A 19,876-nucleotide genomic window follows, 5' to 3' on the forward strand; every position below is an offset into this window, starting at 1 on the left:
TTTCATCTCGAAATTTTAGAGCTAAACAACATGGCAATTGAACAGGCTTTTCAGGGGCCAACATTGTGGTGCAGAAAGTTAGGCCATGGCCTGCAGCACCACATCCTGTATCAGTGCCAGCTTGAGACCTGGCTTCTCCACTTCCAATCCAGCTTCCCACTAATGTTCCTGGGAAAGCAGCAGAGGATAACCCAAGTCCTTGGGCCCCTGCGCCCATGTGGGAGACCCGGAAGAAACTTCTGATTCCTGGCTCTGGTCTTGCCTCAGCCCTGGTCACTATGGCCATTTGGGGAGTGAACCAGTGGATGGAAGACCTCTCTCTGTCTCTCCTTTCTCTCTGTAACTCTGCCTTTCAAATAAATCAATAAATCTTTAAATAAAAGATAAATAAACAGGGTTTCCAAAAGCTCCGTCAGAATTCTCAGCTTCTGGGGTACCTTGGCTGGTGGGCCCCTACTGTCTCCTCAGAGTTCTTTAGATTTCTTGGGTCAGCGTTTCTGCAAGTGCCACAGAGCACAGTTGATCCCAGTCCCCAGGTGGATGGGTCCTGGCCTGCTTCCAGCTCCTTGTAAGTGGGCTGTGATGCCTCTACATCATGGGGCCTGCATAAGCCAGAGCAGTAACAATAACCAGCATCCCCAGACTTTTCCTGAGCGCCAGGCCGCTTCCTCATCAGAGCAGCAGCATGGCGTAATTAGCCCCAGCGGATCGCTGAAGGAACGGAGGTACGGGAGCCTAGTCACTTAGTAACTCAGCGTGCAGGAGTTGTCAGAGCCTTCACGACCAGTAACGGCAGTGAAGCCAACGCGTGAAGAAAGCCTCTGTGTGTTGTCATAGTCCATTGTCCCACAACAGCCTCAGTAATGCGGACCATTTCTCAACTAAGATCTTTCTTTCTTCCACTCTTTAGTTCTGGTCTGAGCCTTGAAGATTCAAAGAAACTGACTGCTTCGCCCAGTGATCCCAAAGTCAAGAAAGTCCCAGCCGAGCAACCAAAACCCGCACTTCCTTCAGAGGCCTCTCCTGTCAGAACAGTCCCGGTGGCTCCCCCGGCGGAGTGTAAGGAAGAAGCAGTGACGACGCCATCACCCGTCGCAAAGGAAGAGCACGGGAGCCAGGATGAGGGACAGCTGGACCTCTCCCGGTGCGCAGAGCCGCACCCGGCCTCGGCCGCAGAGGAGCCCGGCAGCGTCCTTCCCGGCCAGTGCCCGCAGGACGCGGCTGTCCCGGAGCAGAAGCCGGCTGCCTCTGCTGAGCAGGAGTCTGAGCGGGATGATCGTCTCCCCGCCGTTCCTGCTTACAGCAAAGACAGAGGCCAAGAAGCCCCCCTGGCGTCCCCAGTGCAACCTCAGAGTCCTGGCGGGGAGAAACCGGTCCTGAAGCTCCCAGCAGAGGCAGGTCCACAGGAGACCCCCACAAAAGAAGCTCCAGCAGCTCTTGCTGATCAGAGCCCAGAAAGCCTCAAGAGAAAATCTCTTAGCCAAGAAGAGGCCCCTGCAAGCTGGGAGAAGAGGCCACGGGTCACCGAGAATCGCCAGCACCAGCAGCCATTTCAGGTCTCGCCGCAGCCCTTTCTCAACAGAGGAGACAGGGTCCCCGTGCGGAAAGTTCCACCCCTCAAGGTAAGAGAGCAGGGAGACTTGAAATGGAGAGTTGGTCTGAACACCATGTTTTTGGTCAAACCTAGTAAATTTCAAGTAATTTGTGGCATTTCTTAACGCAGAAACATATGTACTTGGTCTGCATGTATCTGGCCTTACACAGATAAAATGGTCGATAAGCTGCCCTTTAGAACTGCGTTGTTGCAGATCTTTGTTGGGTTCTGAGTTGGGAGGTACCACCCTCACTTACTCATGCTCGCCACTCTGTGTATTAAGACAGTTCTGGAAATTAGTCTGTCTTACATGGCAAGATAATTGCGAGAATAAGAACAAGGAGGCCATGGGTGTGGTTAGAAGATCTGATCCTGTACCAAGAGCTTGGTATTTGAGTGTACTGTGTCTCTTTCCACACTGCCATAGCTGACTTGATATTCTGTGAGTCTGGAATGACCTGTGGCTCCCTCTTATGAAGAGAATTGTGTGTCTGTCCTGTCACCACTGGTTACTTGAGGAAGATGAGTAAGATGGCATAATGTGGGGCCGGTGCTATAGTGTGGCAGGTACAGCCACCACCTGCAGCGCCAGCATCCCATATGGGCACTGGTTCGAGTCCCAGCTGCTCCACTTCCCGTCCAGCTCTCTGCTATGGCCTGGGAAAGCAGTAGAGGATGGCCCAGGTCCTCGGGCCCCTGCACCTGTGTGGGAGACCTGGAAGAAGCTCCTGGCTCTTGGCTTCAGTTTGGCTCAGCTCCAGCCATTGCAGCCATCTGTGGAGTGGATGAAAGACATCTCTCTCTCTGTGTGTGTCTCTCTCTCTCTGCCTCTGCCTCTGTCTTTAAAAAAAAAACAAAGATGACATAATGTTACTAAGCTTTCTGCTCAGCATGTCTTTCTTTAAGATTTATTTATTTATTTGAAAGAGTTACACAGAAAGAAAGAGAGAGAGATCTTTTATCCATTCATTTCATTCACTCCCCAGATGGCTACAACAGCCAGGGCTGGGCCAGGCTGAAGCCAGGAACTAGGAGTTTCATCTGGGTCTCCCGCATGACTGGCAGGGGTGCAAGCAATTGGGCCAACTTCTGCTGCTTTTCCCAAGCCATTAGCAGGGCTAATGGAATTGGAAGTGGAGCAGCTGGGACTTGAACTTGCACCCATATGGGATGCCAGCGTTGCAGGCGGTGGCTTTACCCATTATGCCTCAACACCAGCCTCTGCATATGTCTTTAATACTACTTTGGGTATTATTCACATTAGGATATACATTTTTTTTAAACTCCAGTAAAGGTACTCTCCTCTCCCCTTCTGTATAATTAATTTTTTTTTATTTTTTTATTTTTGACAGGCAGAGTGGACAGAGAGAAAGAGACAGAGAGAAAGGTCTTCCATTTGCCGTTGGTTCACCCTCCAAAGGCCACCGCGGCGGCGCACTGCGGCCGGCGCATCGCGCTGATCTGAAGCCAGGAGCCAGGTGCTTTTCCTGGTCTCCCATGGGGTGCAGGGCCCAAGCACTTGGGCCATCACTGCACTCCCAGGCAATAGCAGAGAGCTGGCCTGGAAGAGGGGCAACCAGGACAGAATCCGGCACCCCGACCGGGACTAGAACCCGGTGTGCCAGCACCACAAGGCGGAGGATTAGCCTATTGAGCCACGGTGCCAGCCCCCTTCTGTTTATTTATTTAGTTTTTATTTTTTATTTTTGACAGGCAGAGTGGACAGTGAGAGAGAGAGACAGAGAGAAAGGTCTTCCTTTGCCGTTGGTTCACCCTCCAATGGCCGCCACGGCCGACGCGCTGCGGCCGGTGCACCGCGCTGATCCAATGGCAGGAGCCAGGTGCTTCTCCTGGTCTCCCAGGGGGTGCAGGACCCAAGTACTTGGGCCATCCTCCACTGCACTCCCTGGCCACAGCAGAGAGCTGGCCTGGAAGAGGGGCAACTGGGACAGAATCCGGCGCCCCGACCGGGACTAGAACCCAGTGTTCCGGCGCCACAAGGCGGAGGATTAGCCTAGTGAGCCGCAGCGCCGGCCCTTCTGTTTAATTTAAATGAACCAGTTAGTACTATCAAGAAATACTCCTTGGAAATAATACTTTCCTGACGTTCATTTTTCCCATTCCTGTACCACCTGACTTCTCTCTCACTGTGCCTCTTAATTACCTGTAGGATGACATTCATTCTTCAGTGCTGCTTAATTTTAAGTTTTGCAACTTTAGCACCTATGAATCTTGGGTTTTATTTGGTTGAGTTTTTTTTCTGTCATTAACATAACACAGTCATGCTTTGCTACAGATACTGATTTTTTTTAAAAGATTCATTTATTTATTTGAAAGGCAGAACTACAGAGAGGCAGAGGCAGAGAGAAATCTTCATCTGCTGATTCGCTCTGCAAATGGCCTGCATGGCCGGAGCTGGGCCAATCATGAGCCAGGAGCCAGGAGCTTCTTTCCAGGCCTCCCAGGCAGGCACAGGGGCCCAAGGACTTGGGCCATCTTCCATTGCATTCCCAGGCCACAGCAGAGAGCTGGATCAGAAGTGGAGCAGCTGGCACTTACCGGTGCCAACATGGGATGCCCGCACTGCAGGTGGTGGCTTTACCCACTGTGCCACACCACCGGCCGCCATATACTGATTTTTATGAGAACTACTTTTCCTATTCTTCTTAACAAGCATGTTAGAAAGCTTTCTCTAATGACTGTCAGTCACAGCTCATCTCCAGAGCTCAGTGCTGACAGAGTTTTCTGTTTTGTCATCTGAAAAAGTCTAAGGTGCATCACTTTCTGCCTACTTACTGATAATCTGGACAGACTTTGTGCTGAAAACTTAAACCCGCTGGGACTAAGTGACTATGATTTTACTTTTTTCCTTACTCACCCAAAAAAGATTTCACTGGAAGTTCCTATGGTAGCTAATTTACCTTAGACCTATTTCTTTTTTTTTTTTTTTGACAGGCAGAGTGGACAGTGAGAGAGAGAGAGACAGAGAGAAAGGTCTTCCTTTTGCCGTTGGTTCACCCTCCAATGGCCGCCGCGGCCGGCGCGCTGCGGCCGGCGCACCGCGCTGATCCGATGGCAGGAGCCAGGAGCCAGGTGCTTTTCCTGGTCTCCCATGGGGTGCAGGGCCCAAGCACCTGGGCCATCCTCCACTGCACTCCCTGGCCACAGCAGAGGGCTGGCCTGGAAGAGGGGCAACCGGGACAGAATCCGGCGCCCCTACCGGGACTAGAACCCGGTGTGCCGGCGCCGCTAGGCGGAGGATTAGCCTAGTGAGCCGCGGCGCCAGCCAGACCTATTTCAAATCCCACTTTCTTAGACAAAGCTTAATGTATGGGGCCAATGGCCTAGTAGGCTAAGCCTCTGCCTGTGGTTCCCGCATCCTATATGAGTGCCAGTTTGTGTCCTGGCTGCTCCTTTTCCAGTCTAGCTCTCTGCTTATGGCCTGGGAAGGCAGTGGAGGATGGCCCTGGTGCTTGGGCCCTTACATCCACGTGGGAGACCCTGAGGAGGCTCCTGGGTCCTGGCTTCAGATTGGCCCAGCTCTGGCTGTTGCAGCCATTTAGGGAGTGAACTAGAGGATGGAAGACCTCTTTCTTTGTCTCTCCCTCTCTGTGTGTAACTCTGCTTCTCAAATAAATAAAATGTTTTTTAAAATGCTTAATGTAAATTATAGCAGGACAAAACCTTTTAAACAAAATTTAAATAGGATAAAAAAATTTGAGTTTTAGTCCAAATATATGAGAAATATACACACAGGGGCTGGCACTGTGGTGTAGTGGGTGAAGCTGCCAACTACAGTGCCGGCATCCCATATGGGCACCAGTTGTACCGGCGGCTCCACTTCCAAGCCAGCTCTCTGCTGTGGCCTGGGAAAGCAGTAGAAGATAGCCCAAGTCCTTGGGCCCCTGCACCTGCGTGGGAGACCTGGAAGGAGCTCCTGGCTCCTAGCTTCAGATTGGCGCAGCTCCTGCCACTGTGGCCAATTGGGTAGTGAACCAACGGATGAAAGATATCTCTCTCTCTGCCTCTCCTTCTGTCTCTGTGTAACTCTTTCAAATAAATAATAATAAATAAATCTTTTTTAAAAAAGTAGTATATACGAGCCGGCGCCGTGGCTCACTAGGCTAATCCTCCACCTTGCGGCGCCGGCACACCGGGTTCTAGTCCCGGTTGGGGCGCCGGATTCTGTCCCGGTTGCCCCTCTTCCAGGCCAGCTCTCTGCTATGGCCAGGGAGTGCAGTGGAGGATGGCCCAGGTGCTTGGGCCCTGCACCCCATGGGAGACCAGGAAAAGCACCTGGATCCTGGCTCCTGCCATCGGATCAGCGCGGTGCGCCGGCTGCAGCGGCGGCCATTGGAGGGTGAACCAACGGCAAAAAGGAAGACCTTTCTCTCTGTCTCTCTCTCTCACTGTCCACTCTGCCTGTCAAAAATTAAAAAAAAAAAAAAAAAAAAAAAAAAGTAGTATATACACACACGTGTATACATTATTTGTTTTATATTCAGTATATTCTTCAAAAGAATTTACTACTTCTGATGCGTGGGGTGGGGCATTTCAGTAAATTAGTTAGTTTGTTTTGTTTTTTTTTTTCTTAAGATTTACTTATTTGAGAGGCAGAGAGAGAGACAGAGAGTCTTCCATCCACTGGTTCAAGTAGAGCAGCTATTACTCGAACCTGGTGCCCACATGGGATGCCAGCACTCCCCGTGGCGGCTTTACCTGCTGTGCCACAGTGCCAGCCCCAGCAGTGGTTTTGTACTTAAAACATCTCATTTATCATGGACAGCATTTCATTTATTCTGTATAACCAGGTAATATCACTATTTACATAAATAGCCAAAACTTGTTATGTTATTGTAATTGTTAAGACATTAAACTCCTTTTAATGATTATCCTTATTTGATTTCAGCATGTTATTAAGATTTTCAGGTACTATTATAGATATCATTTATTTTGCTAGGTATGTATGATACTCTAAAAAGTGTTCTCAATATCAAGTTGTTTGTTTCTATATAAAATTCCCCGGGGCTGCTGCTGCTTCTGCTTCCGCTTCCACTTCCTCCTCCTCCTCCTCTTCTTCCTCATTCTCTCTCTTCCCCTTCTCTGTAACTCTTTCAAATAAATTTTTAAAAAAATTTAAAAAAAAAAGGGCCGGCGCCGTGGCTCACTAGGCTAATCCTCCACCTTGCGGCGCCGGCACACCGGGTTCTAGTCCCAGTCGGGGCGCCGGATTCTGTCCCGGTTGCCCCTCTTCCAGGCCAGCTCTCTGCTATGGCCAGGGAGTGCAGTGGAGGATGGCCCAGGTGCTTGGGCCCTGCACCCCATGGGAGACCAGGAAAAGCACCTGGATCCTGGCTCCTGCCATTGGATCAGTGCGGTGCGCCAGCTGCAGCGGCGGCCATTGGAGGGTGAACCAACGGCAAAGGAAGACCTTTCTCTCTCTGTCTCTCTCTCTCACTGTCCACTCTGCCTGTCAAAAAAAAAATAAAAATAAAAATAAAAAAAAAATTCCCAGAGGGGCTGATATTGTGGCACAGTGAGTTAAACTGCTACCTGGGAAGCCGGCATCCCACAGGAGATCTGATTCCTGTCCTGTTGCCCTCCTAATGCCCCTGGGAAAGCAGTAGAAGATGTCTCAAGTACGGGCTCCATTGGGATATACCCAAATGGCATATCCGATGCAGTTCTTGTCTCCTGGCTTTGGCCTGGCCTAACCTTGGCCATTGCAGCCAAGTGAACCAGCAGATGGAAGATCTCTTTCTCTCTCTGTATCACTATAGCTCTGCCTTTTAAATAAATAAATATATATATTTTAAAATTCCCCTAGACAACTTTCTTGTATTTAATTTCTACTTTTGGCTTTCCTACCACCTGCCACCCTTCTTCCCCACCGAGTTTTCTCCAATAGGCACCACTAGATGATATTTGCTTCTGAAGTGCTATGTGCGGAGTAAATGTGCTGTCAAGGCTTATTAGCATTGTATATAAAATAAACTTAGCTCTAAGAAGAGGTTAAGTACATCTCATGGTATATTATTCATGGACTTAATTTTTGTTTTTAATTAAATGCTCTAAAATGTCCACAACCTAATTAGTGTTGTGATTAATTCCAGTAGTTTTCAAAGTATAGCTTAGTGCAGGCCTCACAATCTTATGAAACATGCTGGTTTATGATATAAAAACCAGTGTTTTCAAATCTGATAGTGTATCAGAATCTCACAAGTATCTTTAAAAATATTTATTTATTTGAAAGGCAGAGTAACAGAGGGAGACAGAGAGAGTTATCTTACATCTGCTGGTTCACATCCCGGGTGGCCACAGCAGCCACGTTGGGGCCAGGTCAGAGCCAGGAATCCATCCTGGTCTCCCACATGGGTGACAGGGATCCAGGCAGCTGGCCCATCCTCCATTGCCTTCCCAGGCACATTAGCAGGGAGCTGGATCAGAATTGGAGCAGCCAGGACTCAAACCAACACTGAAAATTAGGATGCCAGTGTTGCAGTGCCACAATGCCAGCCCCACAAGTAGTTTTTTTTTTTTTTTTTAATAAATACTTTTTTCTCTTAATTTTTATGATTTGTAAATTTTGGGATAGGAATCAGGGTGTGTGTGTGTGTGTGTGTGTGTGTGTGTGTGTATATATATTTAAAGCTACACAAATAAGTGTACTGGCAGCAGGGGTGAAAATGCCTGGCATGTAGATGCTCCTTTATATGGTGTATAGCAGGGTACAGCGGTGTCATTCACACAAGTCTTCCTCCAGGGCTATGCAAAGGCTTCTCTAATTTCAGACAATCCAGCATATACGCTGTGTGTATGTGTATAGAACAAAAGTATTTTCTCCAGGCCTTGATAGTAATGCTAAAAAGTAAAAGACGCAAATGGTATGGTATTTCCTTTATTTTTTCTCTTTCTTTCTCTCTTCCTAGTTCTCTCTCATTTTAAAAATGCAGAAACCATAGGAAGGGCTCTATTTGAAGTGATCAGCAGTTGGAGGTTGGGTGGAGGAAAGAGGGATGAGAGTCTGGGGGAGGGAGTGGAGGGAGGCAGCCTCCAGCATCGATAGACAAGATGAAGGGCCCCGGAGTCACTGGTGTCCGTGTGCCCGTCTCCACGGGCTGGGCTCTCCCGAGGCTGTCACAGGTGTGGTGTCCATCTGCTCTCAGAACGCAGGCATTCCAGAAGTGTTGCTGTTCTCACGAGTGGAAGCTAAGCTCTGTTGTTTCCCTCCCCTCCTTTCAGATCCCGGTCTCCAGAATCTCCTCCATGCCGTTTCCTCCGTCGCAGGTCTCTCCCAGGGCTCGGTTTCCAATCCCCATCATCAGTCCTAACAGAACAGGAGCCAGAACCCTCGCAGACATCAAAGCAAAAGCCCAGCTGGTCAAAGCACAGAGGGCAGCCGCTGCCGCCGCCGCCGCCGCCGCTGCCGCCGCCTCCGTTGGAGGGACCATTCCAGGACCTGGCCCAGGGGGTGGACAAGGTTCAGGAGAAGGTGGCGAAAGGAAAACTGCAAGAGGAGGCAGTCCAGGCTCAGACAGGGTCAGTGGAACTGGAAAGGGCCCCGCACTGGAACTGGCAGGAACTGGAAGCGGGGGAGGTACGAGAGAGCTTCTACCCTGTGGTGCAGAGACTCAGCCCCAGTCTAAGACCAAGACCCCAGGCCAGGCACAGCCTCCTAGTGGCTCTGGAGCACAACTACAGCAAACCCCCTCAGTGCCTCCAACACCTGCCGTCAGCGGAGGGTGCTCAGGTGTCCCATCAGCAGCCCACGTAGAGAAACCCAACAGTGAGACCCTGCACCCCGCCAGGGCAGCACCCGCAGCGGCCCCTCTCGGTCAGCCCGCAGGGCCCAGTGGCTGCAGACAGGAAAAAGCACCTTCTCCGGCGGGTCCTGCTCTGGTTTCAGATGCTTCACCTGCTCGTTTTGCAGCTAATGGCACCATTGAGTCCAAAGCAGGCTCTGGTCAGAGTACACCGAACCCTTGCGCCTCGGCAGAGACAAATGCTAGTGCTCCGGTGGCTCTGGCTCCCTCCCCTGTCACATCTTTATTGACAACAGCCACTTTAGAGAAGCGCTCTGTACCCCAGGTCAGTGTGACTGCAGCTCCCACTGGGTCAGCTCCGTCCTCGAGCACTTTGCCAGCAGCTTCTAGCCTGAAAACCCCGGGAACTTCAAGTGTGAACGGACCCATTTCACGACCCAGCTCTAGTATCCCTGCTAATAACCCTTTAGTTACTCAGCTGCTCCAGGGCAAAGATGTCCCGATGGAGCAAATCCTGCCTAAGCCTCTCACCAAAGTTGAAATGAAAACTCTTCCAATGACCGCAAAAGAGGAGAAGGGAGTAGGAGCCCCCGCAGGCACGGCCGGAACAGAGAGTAGCGCCAGAGAAGAAGTTCACGAGAGACCGTCCCATCCAGCTGTGCAGCCGCTGGGGAAGAGCCTGCAGAGTCAGCCCCTCCCCCAGGGTGCCCGGCCCCTGCAGCTCTTCTCGCCTAAGGACCTGAGGGACCCGGGCGTTGAGGTGCACCAGTACCCAGAAGGACTCAGTAAAGCGGCCCAGGATCAGGTCCTCCAGACGCTGATCCAGAGGGTGCGCAGGCAGAGCGTCCTGTCGTTCGTGCCGCCCTCCCAGTTCAGCTTCACCCACTCAGGTTTCCAGCTGGAAGACATCTCCACGAGCCAGAGGTTCATGCTGGGCTTTGCTGGCAGAAGGACATCCAGGCCTGCCATGGCAGGCCACTACTTGCTTAATATTTCCACCTACGGCCGAGGCTCGGAGAGCTGTAGGAGGACCCACTCGGTAAACCCTGAAGACCGTTTTTGTCTAAGTAGCCCCCCGGAAGCCTTGAAAACGGGATATGCAGATGGTCAGAGCGCAGCAGGGGACAGCAGCAGCGGCAGGGAAGACGACACTGACGAGGAGAGCACTGAAGAGGAGCAGGAGTCGGTGCTGGCGAAGAGGGAGCCCCAGGCGCCCCCGAGTTCCGGCAAGGGCGATGCAAGTGCAGGACCCCACAGCAGGGAAGCGCCGTCCATCAGCGACTGCTCGGCCGAGGCACCGCTGAGCGAGCAGACCACTTCAGCGAAGGAGCATTACCTGTTCCCCAGGGGCCAAGCGCTGGATGAAAAGACTGTGGCCAGAGATTTTGTTCAGGCAGCGCAGAAGCAGGTGGCGCATGCAGGGAGAGGTAAGACGATGCGCAGCAGCCCTGAGCGTTTCGGCTCTTCTGCCCTGCCTCTGCCTGCCGACAGTCCCACCCATCAGCCTCTGCGCCTTCCGCCCCTGCAAACCCCAAAGCTGTATGGAAGCCCCACCCAGCTAGGGCCAAGCTACAGGGGCATGATCAATGTCTCCACCTCTCCCGACATGGACCACAACTCTGCCGTACCAGGTAGCCAGGTGTCTAGCAATGTGGGTGACGTCATGTCCTTCTCAGTGACCGTCACTACCATCCCTGCTGGCCAAGCCATGAATCCCGGCAGCCACGGCCAGACCATTCCTGTGCAGGCCTTTGCGGAGGAGAACAGCATCGAGGACGCGCCTTCGAAGTGCTACTGCCGCTTGAAAGCCATGATCATGTGCAAGGGCTGCGGAGCTTTCTGCCATGATGATTGCATTGGGCCCTCCAAACTCTGCGTCTCCTGCCTTGTTGTTCGGTAATGAGAGCAGAAAGGTACACACTGTGAGGGTGGGGGAAGGGAAGGGCTGCTGACGTGTGTGCGTCCCTGGAATCACAGAGATAAGTCGGCTTGGGCTGTCTGAGCAGACGGATGTTAATCAGGAAGACAGAGTACAGGTTTTTTGCATTTTAGAGGAAGAGCACCTTGTATACCAAGTCTAAGGCAGGCAGGACTGTGAGTCTGTGACAAGTTTGCACTTAGAAAATCATGTAAATATGTCACATTTTGTCTAACATGGCTTTCCCAAGGGTCGCGGTAATGATGTGTTACTTTGAATTCAGATTTTGTTCCACTCAACGTGACTGAGGAAAGGCGAATGCCATGCTGGCTGCCTCTGACCTCCGCTGAGAGGCTTGGAAGAGCAGGGAGAGAGGGAGTGTTGGACAGATGACTGGAGGTGAGGAGTGTCTGCACATTCCGGCTGCACGTTGTGCGGAGACCATTCGGCCTTTCCAGGATTTGGATCAGGGTTTCCTCAGTCCCTTTACCTTAGATGGAACTGTTTCAAGTCGAGGTTTTTGCTAAGGCCTTACTCCCACAGGCAGCATTGCAGACCCTGACAGCTGAGTGGTTCTTGGCTCTGTCAGCCAGTGCTGTTGGCAGGCGCTCTGCCTGCAGCTGCTGGAGCCCTGCTGTCCCCTAACCCCACCCCTCTGCCCCCAGACGTGAGTGTGGCCTGGGGCGGGAGCGCCTCTCCAGGCCCCGCCGTGTAACCATGGCCTGTGCAGGGCCGCGGTTCCAGCAATAACAGCTCTGCGTGACAGATTGGAAATCCAAGGGTAAAATAACCAGGAAAGGGTGAGTGAGTGGGTGATTGGAACCATGTCTTGTTGAGTGAGGGGAATGAAACTGCAGAAGCTGTTAAACTGAGCATAAAGAGCTTTGGAAAACAGTTTCGCACTAGAAACAAGGTAGCCTGTCTTCTCCTCTTCTCTCCCAACCCCGTAGCTAAAGTTTTATAGTCACAGGTAGAAAAGCTCAGTAACACATTTGCTCCTTCTGTTCAACCTGTTTGGACCTCCCAGGCATCTGAGGATGGAGTGATCTGATTACATCTTACTTAAACACACGTGTCCGCACACACAGAGCACAGTTTCTGTTTTAGCAAGCTTGTGCCCTGCTTTGCATTACTGCTGTCTGTGTACTAGAAATTTCTTATGTAAAGGGGATTTGGTGAATGGCTAAGAAAATGTCTGAAAGGAAGAAGAATTGGCTCCAAAGTTTTGTTGGTTTTTTGTTTCATTTTTTGTTTGTTTGTTTATTCATTGTTAAATCTTTCTTAGTGGCTGAAGAATTTTGGAGTACATATTATTTAGGTCATGGTTGTAGAACATTAGAAACAGCCTACAGTTTACCAGAATTTGGTACTAAGTAGGAGATTGTCAACTGGTACCACCTGCGTATAGAACTCATCTCCTAATTTGAAATGTGTAAAAGCATTCGTGCAACCTAGTGCATTCACATTTGTACCACATATTCAGGACGCGGCATTTACAAGCTGCGGACCAGTTAAGCTTGCTCACTGAGACGCGTTCCAGGTTAGGAGAGCATGAGTGATCATAAAACCCTGTCAGCGTTTCCTCACAGTCCCTGCTCCAAACCCAGAAGAAACTCACTCCACTATTTTTCATTTTTCTTTTCCAGCTTTTTTGTGGCCCAAGGCACATAGAGGATCTGTGTCCCAGTTTCAGCCGAGGCAGCGTGAAGTCCTTCCGTCTTCCCGTTTCCCCCCCGTACACGCATACACACACAGTTCAGTCCCACCGAGGGTAGGAAGTAGAAACTGTGGTTCTGCTGCCAAACTTGCCGACCCCTGGGTAATCCGAGGGGGGTCAGGGAGACCTCCTGCTGGGTCTCACTTCCGTCTCTCCTCCTCGCCGTGGTGGCAGCGCCGAGGGCTGCTCCTCTGCGTGCTGGGGGGGTTGGTTTGAGTGTTTCAGAATCGACCCCATTGCAAAGTGTCAGCCACCAATTTGGATTGATAAAAGTGACTTACTTTCTTCACTGATTTTCTGTTGGAAAAGTGTTCCTGCACGCACCCCTCTATCTGGGCACAGGCAGGCTGTCGTCAGGGGAGGACCGGTGTCAGGGAATTTCAAGTCCAGGTAGAGCAAACCATGCTGTGCCTCCCTTGCTCTTGACCAGGCTCTTGCACACAGGTGCTCAGCACTGCTGTTTGCCAGATTCTCTTGAAGACCACGCAGCTGATGTTTGCTGCGGACTCTCAAGCAGAAGTTGCCGCTGGGTGCTCTGCCTCCGTCCTGACAATCAGAGTCTTGACCGGCAGCAGATTGAATCCCAGTCCCTTTGGCAGTCTGTTTGAAAGCGGTGGTTTTAGGGAGAAAGCAGTCATCTTGTAAGCTGAACCGGGCTGGGGAGGGGGGCTGCAGTCTGGCCCATTAGTAAATGAAGCAGGAGCAAGAAAGCCGTTACATGATGAGTCTGAAAGCAGTTTCTGTCTTAGCTTTTGAGTTGCCTTGCCTTTCAGTCCAATCCAGAATGTTTTACGAAGTGCTAAGCTTGCCCTCAGCAGATGAAGCGCCGCCATGTCCGGTGACTAGTTAGATGTGTGTCCAGTGCACCTGCCCCCAGCCTGGTCTCGTAGCCCCGCCCATGGCAGGGCACCTCAGGAGAGAGCACTCGTAGTACGTCATCTCAGTCTCACTTCTCAGTGTTCTCAGTGGTCTAGAAAGAAGGCTTCCTGAAACTTAGAGCATTTTGATTAAAGTTCTCCATCCTACAAAAGAGAAAATAAAGCCAAATAATCTGAAATCGTTTGCCCTACTTCTGCTCCTTAACCCCTGTGCTCAAGACACTGAAGTTAGCTGTGGAATTCTGTGTCCGATTTGTAAGATTAAGAGCTGGCCAGTGGGGAGTTTTTCTTGGGGGCCAGGGAGCACAGGGACCTGGGCTGGGAAGGCACACACACTGATGTCTTAGAGCTTATCTCAGATTGAATTAAGTAGCCAAAGGAAGCACTCCTTGCCTTCTAGTTGAAGGTGCAATGTCACATCCTCATGACTTGACGGTACCATCCCCGTTGTGTATTCCTGCCCGGCCCCGCCTTAGAGATCCTTAAAGAACTCTCTGGTGAAATGATGTGTTCTAATGATGGGGGTCTTCTCTGACCATTCCACTGCGGTTTATTTCCAGAACTTGCTGTCCAGGAGCAGTGCCAGGGTGGTTTTCTCTCTGACATCATGTCATAGCAAGGAGAAAACGTCTCCCCATCGTATTACTGCTCCGTGCTCAGTGAAAACTCAGCTCCATTCATAGAATAGTCCAAAGAGACTTTGAGAAACATGATGGTAGGCAGGGACCTTTCCTACCATGTTTCAATACCTGCAAACCTATTGAAAGAGAGCAGTAGGTAAAACAATTCCTAAAGTTGAAGCAGGAGCTTCATAGATTCTTGGTTACTTTATTTTTTTTAATGCTTTACATTTGATACAACTATTAAAGATCAATTTTAAAAATAGCTTTCCAGTAATATATTTTAAGTAATATATATTTTAATATCTATGTAAAAAGTGACAGTGGAAGACTTTGGATTTCTCAAGTATGGTGTGTTTAATGTAGGCCCTCACTGTTAAGGCACAGGTTAGTGCAAAGGAAGTTACTCTAAGGACGCTCAGATTATTTCCCAAGAATGCAATAAGGGGAATGGTTTTGGGGTTTATTTTTTATTTTAAAAGGAAAATGACTTATTTACCACAGGCTATTTTTCCCTTCTGGCTGTAAGGTTTGTACAGACTGGTTTGGTAATTGCTAAAACTTTTGTGTCTCTTGCCTTTTTAAAGGAATTGTTAACATTGGAATTGAGGGTATGTACAGAGAAGTTGGTGTCAACACCATTTAAAAAGTCATATTTTTTCACAAATATAGAAAAAAATCATTTTACATAAGAATTTTAAGTATTTGCAATAAATATATGTATATAGATTGTATGTATTCATATATTCTTATTTTTCATTTTATTATTAAGTAAAAGATGATTAAAAGTGAAAATAAAACCCTTCGAGTTTTTGGTGACTCCTGAGATGAGCCGGCTCGCTGAGACGGGCCCGAGCGGAGGCTCTCCGTGGCTCCCTTGCTGCTCTGCGAAGGCTGCCGCTGCTGGCACGGACAGACGCAAAGGAGGGGCTTGCTGGCAGACCGGGGGGTGTCTTCTCTCAGAGATTTAGCACAAATATTCCTGATTTCTCCTAGTCTGTCTTTCTCCACGTTTTGTCCTTTGTTCTGTCTTGTACCCACCTGATTTGACTGGAAAAGAAACACAATGTAGTGTCTTTTTTTCTTTTTCTTTTCTTTTTTTTTTTTTTTTAATGTGCCCCTGGTTTGCTTCTAAAAGGAAGAATGGTAAGAAAACATCTCAGGGGAAAAATTAGGTTTTCCTTTCTCCACAGTGGTTAGGCATCCATTAGCGAATACTCGCTGCCGCCACCTTCCGGCCCGGGGTGTGTGAAGAAATCACCTCTTGAAGATCATTGGAAACTTGTCCTGTGTGGAGATTCAGCTCTGAGAGGTGACTTCCAGAGCCGGAGCCCTGTCCTGCCTGACTGATCTGGAGGGGCTGGATCAGAGCTGGGAGAAGCATCCCTGTCTTAATTAGAATGTGTCTGCACGTTTGACACTTGAATTTTGAACTCGCTGGTGTTGGGAAGGACGTCATGGAAATGCGGCTGAGCCCAGTGTCTGTGGTCCCACACCTGGATGTGGGAGACAGCTGTCTGGTCCAGAATTCATTTCGTGTTGTAAATACTTGGTTTTAGGGTATGATGGAGGGTGAAAATCAATACTAGATGGTCTTGCAAATCAAGGTATGTAGCCCGTTCCTTAAAAACAGTGGTAACCTGGAAGAAAAATTGGGAAGATCAGATATTTTAAGAATGTATCTTGGATGATCCATGAAATTGACTTTGTACTATATTTAGTTCTCCCCATAATTGCTGAGCTGGGGTTATTTTCACTGGAGAAAAATAGCATATTTTGGAAATTAATGCATAGTAATGCCTTTTCAAAGACAACATTATTTTTCAAAAATTGAAATTTCATACATGAGGGTTGCCCAAAGACATTGGAGATAGTTCAGCCACCCAAGAGCATGGTGCTCAAGGTATTAGCTGAAAGTGTACTGCTTCGACAGGCAGCTACCTCCGTCTCAGGGAATACCTGCAGCCTCATTCCTGTCCCCTCATCGCAGTGAAGGTAAACAGCTGAATGTGTCTGACCAGTCCATAACGACCATTTCCAGTGAGCGCCTCCCCACGTCCAGAACTGTGATTCCGGGGGGCCGCCTTCTACCTCATGGGAAGCAGAGCTCACGTTCAGGTGACGACGTGGGCGAGCGGGTCTGCAGCCGAGTGAGGAGAAGCAGTGTGCCGGCACAGGAAGCCTCCACCTGCATCTCCCAGCTGCCTCTCGCCAAGCCCACAGCCTTGGAAACCTGTGTCCGGTGCCTCTGACACTGCTTGGTCTCATTTGGTCTCTGGAAGATGGAGATTTTGCAAAATGTTTCTGGCTTTTTGTACAAGTCATTTTATTCCCTGACAGATTTATGAGAACTGAAGTGTTGTTTATACAAGGGTACGCAGAGTTGTGTCAGCTGTACAGAGGTTTTCCTGAAGTGGTATCCACACCGCACGTTTCTAGTCGAGAGAAGCAGATGCTGAGCGTGTCCCGGTGTGAAAGTGTAAAGGGGTACAGGACAAAATGTGAAGAAAGGAGATACTGCCTCCAGATGAAAAATTTTTACAACACCGTGGGAGTTAGGAGCCGTGTGAATAACATTGACCCTTTTAAAGAATTGTTGGAATAGCAGAAGTTGTTCGTAGAAGTTTTGAGAAATCTGAGTGGATCCTGGGAGAGAAGCCAGAGCAGCCTCTTCCCATAATGCAGTTCAGCAGGTCAGTGTCATGTTCGGCTTTCAGGTAACAGTCGCGTCAGTAACACAGCTTCCCCGTCACTGTTCAAACCCAAAAGAAGCGAAAGGAGATTTTTTAAGCATGATTTCCATTTTACAGGTGAGAAGGAGCTGTCTTTCCTCATTTCCAGTTGTTGCGGTTCCTGTTTTATTCCTCCATGGTAGGCAAAATTGGTGTTCTGTGCTACTACAGAATTGGCCTTTTCCCCCTGTGAAGTCACAGTACTTGAATTCTAGAACACTGCAGCTAGGTCCTCGTCCTTTCCACTTCAGTGCCCAAACCCTCACTCTTCGCTCTGCTGCTCTGGAGGGGGGTTTCGGAATGCAAATCCGTGTCTGCCATCGCTTCCTCCGGATGATTCCTCTTGCATTCCGCACGCCATTCCCCTCTCAGAGGTGGCAGGTGTGTGCCACCAGGTGGTGCCGGCTCCACTCCCAGGAACGGGGCGCACGGAGACCCTGTGTGAGGAAACTCAGGTCTCTGAGGGGCAGCCCTGGAAGGGTCTCCCGGTGAGGGAGGGGCAGGCCGCTTGCAAAGGAGCCGCGGGAGGAGCGGGGCTGGCTCCGCCTGCACAGGGGCTCCTGAGGACGGACTTCCGGCTCGGTCCTCCTGGCCCTCCTCGCCCTAAAGAAGCTGCCGCGAGCTGCGTCAACTGCAAGTCCCACAGGGAGGCTTGGAGAGCGGAAAGAGAAACCAAGATCGACTTTTAAGTGCATTCAAGTAAACTTTGAATTAAGGGGGTTTTTGTCGTTTTGTTTCTCTGTTTTAAGATTTTTGAGACGTGCTGTGGGCTAAGGAGCGCTTGTCTGTTGATGGTGGCCACTTTGGACACTGATGAGAACTTGGAGTTGTGCCCCGTGTGTTGGTGGAATGGGATTTGGCTTCATAAACACTAAGTGTTGCCAGCCTTAATCAGGAGTTCTCTTCTTAAGTATCTAAAATTCAGATAGCCCAGTAAGAAAGCCATGCATTAAATGATCACAAGATAAGCTGAAGAACTATTTGACACACCACCTGTTTCCTTCCCATGGGGAGTAGAGCACATGGTTCTTTAAAAACCTGAGTCTGACATTTTCAGATCCAGGAGCCTGGGGGTGGGGGAGGGACGGGGGGGTTGGACTTGGACCCTAAGTCGATCATTCTTTCCACGTTGGGTTTCAGGCAAACGCAGTTTGGAGATGTCCTCGGTAGTGACCGCAGCCGACCCTGTGTGTAATCACTTTGCACAAGTTGTAAATTAATCAGACGTGGTTACCTTTTTATTAGACAAGAAAGTAGATCCTGGGCTCAGGAAAGACATGCTAACTTATTCTCTGATATTAAAATGCTAATTAAAGAACAAGTTCTTGGAGAAGTCGCAAAATTTCTAGAATCCATGAAAGATCTAGAGTACATGACAAATGAAACTCTGGAAATGAGAAAACTTTTAGCCATAAGTGCTTTAACCTGTTTGTTCCAGACGCATCTTAGATCTGTAACTCACTGCACCGCACCTTTCACCAGCACCAAGGAAAATCCGAATGGAAGAAATGACCTTACCTTGGTCTTGTTCACTTTCCAGTCTGCACACAGGCCTTAGCACCTTGACAGATGACACTCTGCCTGTCAGCTCCTCACTGTCCCTACTCCTCTCCCAGACTGTTCTTTTTATTGGTCATATAAAAACTACCTTCTTGAGAGTTGAATGTACAATAATGTTTCTGCACATGGGCGGACTCTTATCTCAATGACTGATTTTATGTGGAATAAAGGCGTACAGTTTTACCAGGCGACTGTGCTTTTTCTTTTCCGAGGGAGCCAGACACCATGTTGGATGACTTCCCTGCGTGTTTTCCCCTTCCGCGGTGCGTGATGCACAGCTATCCCTGGGTCCTCCATAAAGCTGAGAACCACAGGGTACTGATCTCTCCATAAACACTCAGAGGGGGGTGAAGAACTCAACAGGGACCAAAATGTGTATCATCCTAAACTGGAGAGAAAATCCATGCTAGAAAGCCATAGCCATCACAGCAGTGGGGCACCAGCAGAGAGACACACAAAGCAATGGGACAGAAACGGCCAGAAATGATCCCTTTGATGTAAGCCCAAATTATTTTCAGCGCGAGTGCCGAGATCAGTCTATGGGGAGAGGTTCAATGACAGTGATGCTGGGAAAACTTCCGTAGACTTGCAAAGAATGAAGTTGGACCCTTCCCTAACCCCATCCGCATGAAAATTAAGTTGAAGGGGGAAGATGATAAAACTCTAAGAAGAAAACAGAGCTTTAGAATTTGGCTTGACAGTGGTTTCCTGGATGGAATGCCAAAAGCATGAGTGGCAAAATTAAAAATAGAAAAAGAACTTAATTAAGAGTTTACACATCAAAGGACATTGCTGAGTGCAAAGGCAACATACTGAATGGGAGAAAATGTTTGCAAGTTGTATAATCAGTAAGTGTTTAGAATTTTTAAAGATCACCTCAAGAGAAACATGAGCAAAGGACCCAAGTAGATATTTTCCCCAAGTAAGTATAACAAATGGCAATAACCATACGAGAAGATGCGAATTAAAACCACAGTGACGGCCGGCGCCGCGGCTCACTAGGCTAATCCTCCGCCTAGCGGCGCCGGCACACCGGGTTCTAGTCCCGGTTGGGGCGCCGGATTCTGTCCCGGTTGCCCCTCTTCCAGGCCAGC

The 19,876-nt window shown here is 49.5% G+C and overlaps 1 protein-coding gene across 11 annotated transcripts in view; it reads left to right on the plus strand.

Annotated features, from left to right (window-relative positions):
* The window catches only part of ASXL2 (ASXL transcriptional regulator 2), a 175,303-nt gene extending 156,333 nt beyond the window's left edge, over window positions 1-18,970 (plus strand). For 6 of the 11 annotated variants that reach the window (XM_008254662.5, XM_008254670.5, XM_089326716.1 and 3 more), the window contains 3 exons: window positions 911-1,622; window positions 8,837-11,253; window positions 12,922-15,290. In XM_008254662.5, the coding sequence (XP_008252884.3) occupies window positions 911-1,622; window positions 8,837-11,253; window positions 12,922-12,946 (3,154 nt within the window). In that variant the 3' untranslated portion in view covers window positions 12,947-15,290. Of the gene's footprint in view, window positions 1-910; window positions 1,623-8,836; window positions 11,501-12,921; window positions 15,291-15,683 lie in introns of those variants that run through there. The other 5 variants (XR_011386742.2, XM_051843110.3, XM_051843114.3 and 2 more) reach the window with 5 other exon arrangements.
* The last annotated feature ends 906 nt before the right edge of the window (window positions 18,971-19,876 follow it).

Source organism: Oryctolagus cuniculus, chromosome 2, assembly GCF_051225735.1.
Source record: "Oryctolagus cuniculus isolate XC-2025 breed Fujian yellow rabbit chromosome 2, ASM5122573v1, whole genome shotgun sequence".
Taxonomy (NCBI): domain Eukaryota; kingdom Metazoa; phylum Chordata; class Mammalia; order Lagomorpha; family Leporidae; genus Oryctolagus; species Oryctolagus cuniculus.